Genomic DNA, 12,222 nt, shown 5'->3' with positions numbered 1-12,222 from the left:
AAAAAAAAAAAAAAAATGATACATTGTACCCACATCGCTCTTTACTCAGGCAGCACTATTACGCTGCCCAAGATTACTTCCACCTAAAACCCTAATATGATTGGACTAATATAAATCTTTTTTGAATCTCTTTGAGTTTGTTCATACTTTACATAAAACTTATGCTTTAATCCATTAAACTAAAATTAATTTTCAACGTTATCAACTACTTTGGTTTTTATTGTTGTGTATGGACGTTAAAAATAGCTTTTGTTAATCTAAAACTAATAAACTAATATTTGTTAAATAAATTTTTTATGAAAAAAAGGAATTTTAATGTAGGCTACTGCTATGGCTGAATCTAAACAGATAAAAGAAGAGTTCAATTTTTTTTTGTTATTTATCTGCTGTTGTATAGCTAAAAAATTTGGCAAAAAAAGACACACTCATTGAAGTTTTTCTTATTGGAACAAACAATGTCTTATAGATCTTGTTCAGTTGCACTATAGTTGGATTAATTGCAAATTCAAATTTTCTTCTTCTTTTTTTCTAAACAGACAAACGCTTTTTAAATTATTTAAATTCTAAAATTGGAGAAAAAGGTGGTAATAACCAAAATTTATTGATGTAATCTTTAGATTATCATTCTTGATTTTGTTCAAGGCTCCTGTTTTACCACCTTTTTAAATTTTGAAAGAATTGTTTTCTGACTTCAAACTGTCCAAATACTTAACCCCCACCCCCTTCTGTTCCAATACAAATGTCACATAAAGAAATTTTAGGTTAGCTTAGAAAAATTCAGGATTAGAAATAAGAAAGTTTTTTTAATTATTTTATTTCATTATTTTTATTTTATTACAAACAATAGTTTACATGTTGTAAGAAATGAGAAATCATGCTTTACAATCAATTTCGATAGCAAATACCCGTTTGACGGTTCCCCATGACTGGTTTCCTTGTACAGTCTATAGCGCTGTTTTATATATTTAAATATATAATTTGGGCTTCATATTGACTTCCAGTTGTTTCTATTTTTTGCCGTATTCACACTCCGGGTTTTTTTTGTTTTATATATATATATATATATATATATATATATATATATATATATATATATATATATATATATATTTATATATAATCCAAAACAAGGCATAGACAATATTTGCGGTAAACCCGGACTAGTTCAGTCCAAGCGAAATTTTTCACAAAGCAACAAGTATAAATCTATTAGTTTATGTTGTTGAGGGGGGAGGCTATAGAATTTACTACCACGCTGGAATGACATCAAGCGACAAAGAATTGAGGCCAAGGGAAAACAAAAATATTTAATTTTAAATTATTTCAATATTGAAATTTTTGAAAAAGGAGGTAATTAACGAAATTTAATGAAGTAGTGTTTAGATTATCACTTTTCAGTTTTGTTCATGGCTCTTGTTTTACCACCCTTTTAAATTTTGATATCTATTTTTGTTTTTGTTGCTTTCTTGGGTTTGGGAGCCTCATGGCTACTGAGTAATTTGTTGAGATTTTATTTTTATAGCATTTTAGGGTTTCTTTTCCTTGTTATTTTTATTTGTTGTTGTAGGTGTTGAAGGTCCTTCAATAAGTGCTGCCGCAACCCTAATTGAAACCTCAAATTCTTCTCTATCACCAGGACATCAAATTCTCTCTAAGGGTGTTTCACCCAGGATTTCCACATCCCTCCTAGAATTGGACTCCCAGGAAGTGGGTCTCGATGACGAAGGTACAATTAAACGAATAATGTTTCTGAATTAGTTTTAATAAGAAAAAACATCTTTTTTTTGCAAAGATAAAGCAGTTTTCTAAGTTTGTAGACTGGTATTTGCATGCTCTGTGGCTTTCATTCTTTCTGGGTGAATTATTCAGACAATGTTATTGTTCATTGATCTTCTATTTTTTAATTCTTTTTATTTTGTAGAAGCTGAAGCTGCTTCAACAATTGATGCTGAAACGAAGAGAGAAACTACTAGTTATATTCTGTCATATGGGCATCAAAATCAACCTTTGGGTGTTTCATTGAATATAATATCTGAATCAGACTTAGAGGAACTGTGTAGAAATGACGAAGGTATATTTGGAATTATTAGTGGTACTTTAAAATTCAGGCTGATGAAGGATAGTTTTGTTGAAAGTTTTTTCCTACCTAACAAACGTTCTTCACGTTTTTACATTTGAATAGAATTGCCAAAAGTATTTTTGTCATTCAAATAGATAATTAAATAGTATTCCCAAAAGTCATGGTAACACTTAGTTTTCATTTTGGCTCGTAGGCAAGTGCCTCAAAAAAATTTAAATGCACAATACTGAAACAGTTTAAGACAAAAGTAGGTCTTGAGCCTCTGAAAATTAATGTAAAAACTCTTTTTTAAGTAACTAGAGAGATACACTAGCAAAGTAGAGGGGGAATTTGTTTTTTTTACTTTACTGATTTTTTGAAAATTTTTCTGCGTAAAATCAATTTTCTCCCGAACATGATGTAGCTTAAGAGAAATAACTTCACTTTTAATTCTTTTTCTGAACAGGAATAATTGAAGCCAATTTCGTTTGGAATAGTTCAAGACTATTTTAGTTACAACTATGGGATATAACTGTAGACTGATTTAAGGGAATACAAAGACATCAAAAAAGAAGAAAAACAAAATTGAAATGAAAGATAAAAGAGAAAATAAATGACAGAAGGGCAACCTCAAACCTCAACTTTTGTTCATAGTCGTGCTCACATTTTCAGCACATCTGTGTTTAAAAGCTGCTCGGGCATGGAGGGTTGTTCCTGGCGTCTAGGTCTCTACCACTGAACCGCCTAATTTTTTCAAACGATGGGGGGGTGTAACCCATAGAACATTCAATTGGGTTTAAGAGGTAGTACATGCTCATGGTCATTAAATAAATAATTAAAGGAACTGGGAAATTCCTCTAAGGGTGTAAAGTGGGAGGCTTTTAAGTGATTGAAAGGAAGGAAGAGCCTGTGTATCTGTTGGCCTTAGGCAACACAACTGTTTTTTTTTTTTTATTAACAAATTGGTCACAAAAAAATAACATATAAATCACCAAATAATGATAACAAAACAAAACTGCATATAATACCAACAATATCAAAATAGGTCCCGACGCATATTAGCGTGTTTGGGATGACCCCAAAAAAAAGTAAGACTTCAACTACTTATACAGTGTTGGCCTGCGGTGAAATGTTAGAAGTAGTACTCTAGTAGACTCAGATAATTACATATATAACGTTTGAAAGTCTTTCTTATAACTGACTCTCCCCACCCCCCACTGCCCGCTTATGCTTTGGTATACCCCTGGAGTGTATGTTTGGTCGTACAGTTTAATATTACTTAAATCATACAATGATATTCTCGAATGATATGGAGAAAGATATATGTGCATCACTGAGAAAGCTTGACAAGATAAATATTTCTTTAAGCCTTATATGTCTCACATTAGTAAAAAAATCTTATAACTGACCCCCCCTCCCCCTTCCTCTCCCCACTTATTCCTGGATATACCCAGAGAGTGAACATTTGATAGTTGAGTCTATTATTTGTTTTTAATTAGGTCTTACAACATTACATATTTAGGTTCTCTATGAAGATAGATTTACTAGAAAATATTTCTTTGAAACTTTTAGAAGCATATATAGCTTGTTTTTCATACTCTATATTACTTTCTATCATCTTAATTTTTAAAGCTGACAAAGACACTTTTTATTATTCCTAATCTAATTATCCTATGAAATTGAACTAACTTAAAATTTTTTTTATTTTTATTTAATAATTAAAGCAACTTAATAGAACCAGTGCAAGACAATGTATATCCCAATCTTTTAATACTTTTTGAATGTTTGACTTTCACTTACATTTGTTATTAGAGTCCGACCGATATGGATTATTTGGGTCCGATAAAGATACTGGTTTTGGTGACTTTTTTCAAATCACCATACATTTTGCAGATTGATGCATCAGGTGTGTAATGACAACTGCTCCTATTCTATCACCACAATCAGACTTAGCTGATTGCTCTGTCCCAAGGACTGGACAAGCAAAATTACCTGAGGAAAATCTGGTGCGATCTTCCGGATAAGTTGCAAATATAAGACTCAATATTTATTTCCCGTAAGCCGATAATGTCTCTGACCGTCATATCGGTCTGATAATGGTGTTCGGGCCCTAATTGTTATAATATCAATTTCTGTGTTTTTATTATTTTATTAAATTGAGTAAAGAAAATTAATTCTTTTTTTTCACTACAAGGGTGATGCCTTCTACTTTGTGCAGCTATGATGGTGTGAGTCATCCAATACTCTTAGGCCCAAACCAATCGTTATGGTGAAAAAACTGACAGTGAAGGCTATTGAAGAACTTACAGTTGGAATCTGGCGATGAGGCTCCTGTGGAAAAGCAGAGAAATCTCTTTTGATTCTAGATCTTCACATTGAAACAGGTTGTTAAGAGCTTTCACCAATAGAGTGTGATATCTGCCCAGCATCAGTTCGTGATTACAGCAATTTTGTTGTTCATTCCATGAAACACCAAAAAAAAGGGACAAGGAGATATGCCATTTGTTTAAGAGAATGTATTGATGATATGAGACAACATCTAGAGTTACAACGTCAATTTTTGCCAAAAATGTCTGAACTAGACCTGCAGGAAAATGAATCGCTAGTCATTTCACAAAATTCGTCAGCAAGCCAATACTACAATTAATTAAAACCGGAATCTAATGAAAAAAGGTTAGCCGATCAGAAAACATACTTGCACAGTAAAAATCACATAAAATTAGAAAGACATAAAAGTATATCCACAGGAAAAAAGATATATGAATTTAATCTATGTAAGAAAGGATTTTAGTTTCCTAGCTCTTTCAAAAGATATCAAAGTGTTCATACAGGTGAGGGGCCGTGCGAATGTTATATATATATGAACTGATTATCTTTACCAATCCGTTTGAATCACTACCATATGATGCATACAGGTGAAAGGTAATGGATAAATGAGATATGTAAAAAATGCTTTCACACACCAGGGCGTTTGAAAAGCTATCAAACATTGCATGCAGATGTGAGGCCATTTGAATGTGAGGTATGTAAGAAATGCTTTTCTTCACCAAGCAATTTGAAACAGCACCAAATACTGCATACCGATGAGAGCCCATTTGAACGTGAGATATGTAAGAAATGCTTTTCTAAACCAAGCGATTTGAAAACACATCAAATAGTGCATACAGGTGAGAGACCATTTAAATGTGAAATATGTAAGAAAAGGTTTCCTCAACCAAGCCCTTTGAAAAACCACAAAATTGTGCATACAGATGAGATATCATTTGAATGTGAGATTTGTAGGAAATGCTTTCCTTCATCAAGCAATTTGAAAATGCATCAAATAGTGCATACAAACGAGAGACCATTTGAATGCTATATATGTAATAAATGATTTTTTAGATCAATCAATTTGAAGGAGCATCAAATGGTGCATACAGGTAAGAGGCCATTTAAACGTGATAAATGCTTTTCTTCCTCAAGGAATTGTAATGCGCATCAAATTGTGCATACAGGTGAGAGCCCATTTAAATGTGATTAACGTAAGAAACGCTTTTCTTGTCCAAGCCATGTGAATATCCATCAAAGACTTCATAAAGGTGAGCAACCATTCAAATGTAATTTTTGCAAGAGAGTATTCTCAGCAAAGTCATCCCTGCAATATCAGCTAACAACCCATTCTAGGAAGAAGTCTTATAGTTAACAATAAAAACTTTGGATGGAACAGTTATTTTTGTAGACAGAAGTTGAGATAGACGTTGAAGAAGTAGAGCTGTTCCTTACAAGCTAATTCTTAGATATGAATCAGTCTTTGCTATATGTATCAATGAAAATTCTCTGGTTTTTCTTATTCTCTGACAAGTAAGGCTCGATCTTTATCTGAGAACTCTTGCAATTATAAAGCTACAAAAGCAGAGCCAGTGCCTATTTTCTTCTGTCTTGGCGCCTATTTTGCCTTTTAATTTCTAGTGCCTGGTAAAATATCTATTTAAATGGGTAATTTCAACTCAAATAGAATTCTCCAAAGCTCAAAACGCATGATTATCAGGATTTTGAAGTATCCGACCATTTAACAAGAAAAATAAGGTCCTGTGGGACATGGTTCTTACCTTAGCACACAATAAAAAGAAATGAAAAGTTGTTGTTTTGGTGTTATTTTCGTATTTGTTTCAAAACACTTAGCAGCTTCTTGCTCCACGAAAATTTAAGAAATCTCAAAATGGTCTCAACAAATACACTATCCTTAAGAGGGCGTAAGCGGATCGTGTAGTATATTAATTTGACTTAATATTCGACTATTTGTGTCCCACAATATTTATTGTTTCACAAGACTCAACACTTGAGTCTTGTTATTTCATCGAGTTTCATTCTATCTATCTACTTGGGGGGAAGGATGTAAAGGCAAAAGTCGGACATTAAACAATTCAGTTGAAAGTGCATGGTAAATTTTTGTCATCTCGTCCACAAGGAAGTTAGGTTAAGCTGAGTTGAACTGAGTCCTTACAAACAGTTAAGGAAGAACCCTGAGTAATTTTGAATTTTTTTTTTTTAATATTCTCAATATTAAACGTAGGATCTCTGCTAATAATATTTACTACAATATCAAACATTTTAAGTATCGAAAGTAATTTTAGCGGTAACTATTATTATAGCAGATTTAATTATTTCAGATGCCAGGTCACTTAAAGTAACGTCTTAGAGAATCCAAGGTCACTTTTTAAGCAGAAAAAAGAATTTTTTTGCTTTGTTGACAACAAAATAATGTTTAACTACAAGACTTCATCTCAATGCAGTTTTACAACTGCAACTAAAAAGTCTATTTTCTGGATCAGCCTAAAATTTTTAGTATCAACCGGCCAAGTGGACACCAAATTTTATTTGAGAGGGGGCTCCCAAAGATTTGCTGATATATTTTTTTTTTTATCCAATTGTTTGAAACATACACCTAGGCGACAAATATACAAAAAAGTGAAAAGCCTATCTGTTTGTCAAAATAAGTGCCTATTCTACATCAAATGGGACACCTCCATCCATGCTCATGACTTCTAAAGACCAGAATATAATTTGTACTTTACTGAAAACAATACTTATTTTGAGCTGTTTTTATTTTAAGTATGAGAAACAAGAGCTTTCAACTAGCTTTCCGGCTTTTTACTCTGTGCGTAAGACTTTGCAATGGCTATTTCTGACTCTGTGGTCAACTCCTTGATAGATAATACAGAGAAATCATGTACAATGTCTAATACTGTGCATGCACCCATGATAACCAAGAAGCTTTTTCCCAACCTTTGTCTGCTCTGAAATTATTCCATCGACTACGAAGTATAGAATATTTGATTACAAGGAATATAGAAAATACAAGATATCGTGGTTGTCTTCTGTACGATTTCTTTTGGCACTGACAGTGGTTTCAACATAAAATTGATCTGTTTTCTAATAACAACCGAAAGCACTGGTTTTTCTATTTTTTAATTGAATGCTGTTTGCACTAGCTTTTAATTACATCAACCATGCTAAACCAGCGCTCTTGAGATTGGAACTCTAGAACGTGCTGTTTGACTTCTTGAAAGAAAGTGAATGTCTGAAAGAAATCTTTCACTAATATTCTGTTTGGCATTAGACTGTAAGGTACTTTAATCAAGGAAAAACAATAATCTATGCAGAAAAGGTAAAATCTCATATGTGCGATCTTTGCACTTTAGTGGATCCAAGAACAGGATTATAGATTTCTCCAATATTTATAATAGAGAAAAAAATTAATTTTTGGAGGATTTTGGAGTTCAAAGTGCAAGAATATGTTTGAAACTTAATATCAAGAAGACTAATTCTATAAGACTGGGATTAAGTGAAGGTGAAGAGGGGATGTTGTATAACGATAAGATTGATCAAGTTAAAAGCCTCATTTACCTTGGTAGTTTTACCTGATCCATTTGCTTCTTTCTCTCCCCATCAGGTAACGCATCCGCCCTCACACTTACCAAAAAGCCTAAGTCGCCCTCTTGGTCCTAAAATAAATCTCCTCCCTGTACTTCTCTGACCTGTGCATATAGATCTAGAAGCTGGGAATTCACCATCTCCTCTAGCCACTTTTGAATCTCCTGGCCCTGTGACCTTACCCTTGTTCTCTCCACTATCACACTAAACCCTCACTTCCGTCCTGGAGATCATTCAGACCGTACTCTTGCGTTACTCAAACGTAGTGATCATGCGTTTGGAGCTCTGAAGAATTCTATTTGAGTTGAAATTACCCATTTAAATAGATAATTTCCCATGCACTAGAAATTAGAAGGCCAAATGGGCACTAAGAAAGAAGAAAATAGGCACTGGCTCTGCTTCTGTAGTTTTACAAATACAAGATTTCTCGGAGATCAAGCCTTACTTGGCAAATAATAAGAAAAACCAGAGAATTTTCACGGATACATAGAGCAAAGAGTTAGTTCAGATCTGAGGATTAGCTTGCATGGATCAGCTTTAATTCTTCAACGTCTATCTCAACTTCTGTCTACAAAAATCATTATTCCATCCAAATTTTTTATTGTTAACTATTAACTATCACACTTCTTCCTAGAATGGGTTGTTAGGTGATATTTCTGAGCCGACTTATCTCAAAACGTTCTCTTTCATTAATTACATTTGAATGGTTTCACACCATTAAGGGCTCTTTGATGGATATTCAAAAGGCTTGGACGAGAAAAGCATTTCTTACGTCTATCACATTTAAATCGGCTCTCACCTGCATGCACCATCTGATCCTAATTCAAATTGCTTGATTTAGAAAAGCATTTATTACATATATCACATTCCAATGGTCTCTCATCTGTTTGCACTTTTTGATGCTGTTTCAAATGGCCTTGTGCAGGGAAGGATTTTTTATATATATCGTATTCCTATTACATCTCACATGCATGTATAATTTGGTTCTCTTTCAAATGTCTTTTTGAAGAAAAGAATTTGTTGAAAACCTCCCGTTTAACGGGGCTATCCCTTGTATGCGCTATTAGATTCTTCCTCGAACGGTTTGGGTCAGGAAAGCATTTTTTACACATCCCACATTTAAGTGTGGTCTCACCTGCCTGGATAATTTGGTACTGTATCAAATTGCTTAATGTAAAAAACATTTCTTACATATCTCATATTCACATGGTCCCTCATCTGTATGCACTATTTGATAATTTTTGAAAGAGCTTGGAAACTAAAAGCCTTTCTTACATAGATTACATTCATATATATTTTTTTCTGTGTGTATACTTTTACGTCTTTCTAATTTTGTATTATTTTTACTGAGCAAGTGTGTTTTCTGATCGGCTAACTTTTTTTAATCAGATTATGGTTTCAATTAATTGGAGTATTGGCTTGCTGACGAATTTTGTGAAACGACTTGCGATTCATTTTCCTGTAGGTCTAGGTCAGACATTTTTGGCAAGAATTAGCGTTGTAACTCTAGATGTTGTCTCATATCATCAATATATTCTCTTAAACAAATGGCATATAACCGTGTCTCTCCCATTTGGTGTTCTATGTAATGAACAACAAAATTACTGTAATCACAAACTACTGCTGGGCAGATATCACACTCTATTGGTGAAAGCTCTTCACAACCTGTTTCAATGTGAAGATCTAGAATCAAAGGAGATTTCTCTGCTTTTCCACAGGAGCCGCATCGCAAGATTCCAACTGTAAGTTCTTCAATAGCCTTCTCTGTCAGTTTTTTTTACTCATAACGATTGGTTTTGGGCCTAAGAGTATTGGATGACACAAACCATCAGAGCTGCACAAAGTAGAATGCATCATCCTTGTATCGAAAAAAAAAGAATTAAATTTCTTTACTCAATTTAATAAAATAATAAAATCACAAAAATTAACATTGTAACACTTAGGGCCTGAACACCAGTACTAGACCGATATTACGGCCAGAGTCCTTATCGGCCTACGGGAAATAAATATTGAGTCTCATATTTGCAACTTATCCAGAAGATCGCACCAGATTTTCCTCAGGTAATTTTGCTTGTCCAGTCCTTAGGACTGGTCCAGCCCTTGGACACAATCAGCTAAGTCTGATTGTGGTGATATAATAGCAGCAGCTGTCATTACACACCTGATGCATCAATCTTCAAAATGTATGGTGATTTCAAAAACGTTAAACAACTAAAAACAAAAACACCCAAAATCACCAAAATGAGTATATTAATCGGACCCAAATAATCCATATCTGTCGGGCTCTAATAAAAAATTTATATGAAAGTCAAACGTTCAAAAGATATTAAAAGATCGGGATACACATTGTCTTACACTGGTTCTATTCAGTTGCTTTAATTATTAAATAAAATTAAAAAAAAAACTTTTAGTTAGTTCAATTTCATAGGATAATTAGATTAGGAATAATAAAAATTGTCTTTGTCAGCTTCAAAACTTAAGATGTTTGAAAGTTATATAGGGTATGAAAAACAAGCTATATATGCTTCTAAATGTTTCAACGAATTATTTTCTGGTGTATCTATCTTCATAGTGAACCTAAATATGTAATTTTGTAAGACTTAATTAAAAACCAATAATAGACTCAACTATCAAATGTTCACTCTCTGGGTATATCCAGGAATAAGCGGGGAAAGGAAGAAGGGGTTGGGGGTCAGTTATAAGAAATTTTTACTAATGTGATACATAGAAGGCTTCAATAAATAATTATCTCGTCAAGCTTTTTCAGTGCTGTACATCTATCTTTCTCCATATCATTCGAGAATATTTTTGTATGATTTATGATTTAAGTAATATTAAACCGTACGACCAAACATACACTCCATGGGTATACCAAAGCATAAGTGGGCAGTGGGGGATGGGGAGAGTCAGTTATAAGAAAGACTTACAAACGTGATATATGTAATTTTCTGAGTCTACTCGAGTAATACTAGTAACATCTCACCGCAGGCCAACACAGCCTGAGGCCAACAAAGCTGTGTTGCCTGAGGCCAACAGCTACTGAGGCTTTTCCTTCATCTCACTCTCTTGAAAGCTTCCCTCTTTACCCACTCAAAGGACGTTCTTATTTCCTTTAATTCTTTCTGTACAAGTTTGTATAACAATTTTACTTAAAAAATACAATTGTGAAAGAGTTATTACAATGAGCATGTAATAACTCTGAAAACCAATGTTCAGTGCTGTGGTTTACACCCCCCCCCATCCTTTCCAAAAATTATGCGTTCACTTGGGATAAAAATCGACGAAAGGGACCACAATAACTGCCATAGGAGCTTTTAACCTCAGATGAGCTTAAAATGTGAGCAAGAATATGAACAGAATTTGAGTGTTGAGTGTGTCCTTGTTTCATTTATTTTCTCTTTTTTATCTTTCATTTCAATTTTGTTTTTCTTCTTTTTTGATGTCTTTATATTACCTTAAACCAGTCTACTTCAAATACAAAAACGTGAAGAACGTTTGTTAGATAGGAAAAAACTTTCAACAAAATAATCCTTCATCAGCCCGAATTTTAAAGTAACACTAATAAGTCCAAATAATACTTTTATTACTTCTACCAAGTTCCTGTAAGTCTGATTCAGATGTTCTATTAAATGAAATACACAAAGGTTAATTTTGATGCCCATATGACAGAATAAAACTAGTAGTTTCTAACATCGTTTCAGTATCAATTGTTGAAGCAGCTTCAGCTTCTACAAAATAAAATTAACAAATAGAAGATAAATGAACAATAACATTGTCTGAATAATTCACCCAGAAAGAATGAAAGCCACAGAGCATGCAAATACCAGTCAACAAACTTATAAAACTAGACATAACAAGAGGTCGGAACAAATTTAGGAGTGATAAACTTGATTGTTATGAATCTGATTTCACAAATATAGAGTTGTATTCACAGATTTTCATATCAAGTAGTTAGTAGTTAATTTTTATGAATAGAAACATATTTATACTCGCTCAATAAAGACTAGAATAGCAAATCAATCGGCACTTTGCCAACATTGTGCATCTTTAGCCTGCTCAAATAATACTGTCAATGTTAAATCTTACAATCGCTGTGTGTTTAAAGCTTTTAGTAACACTGTTTATGGAAGTAAAATCTTTTAATAACGCTATCTAGAGCTTTATTTAATGTTCCATGCTTTATCGTAGCAATTTTTTTTTCTTATTAAAAATTAATTCAGAAACATTATTCGTTTAATTGTACATTCGTC

At 33.2% G+C, this 12,222-nt stretch overlaps 1 protein-coding gene across 2 annotated transcripts in view; it reads left to right on the top strand.

Annotated features, from left to right (window-relative positions):
• The window catches only part of LOC148942355 (uncharacterized), a 225,903-nt gene extending 223,935 nt beyond the window's left edge, over positions 1-1,968 (top strand). For both annotated transcript variants that reach the window (XM_089103608.1, XM_089103609.1), the window contains exon 4: positions 1,568-1,968. In XM_089103608.1, the coding sequence (XP_088959734.1) occupies positions 1,568-1,758 (191 nt within the window). In that variant the 3' untranslated portion in view covers positions 1,759-1,968. The remainder of the gene's footprint in view (positions 1-1,567) is intronic.
• The last annotated feature ends 10,254 nt before the right edge of the window (positions 1,969-12,222 follow it).

This window comes from Artemia sp. Qi Xiang Cuo, chromosome 17 (assembly GCF_049724085.1).
Source record: "Artemia sp. Qi Xiang Cuo chromosome 17, ASM4972408v1, whole genome shotgun sequence".
Lineage (NCBI taxonomy): Eukaryota > Metazoa > Arthropoda > Branchiopoda > Anostraca > Artemiidae > Artemia > Artemia sp. Qi Xiang Cuo.
The sequence above is the reverse complement of the archived record's forward strand: the minus strand, read 5'-3'. Positions and strand labels throughout refer to the sequence as shown.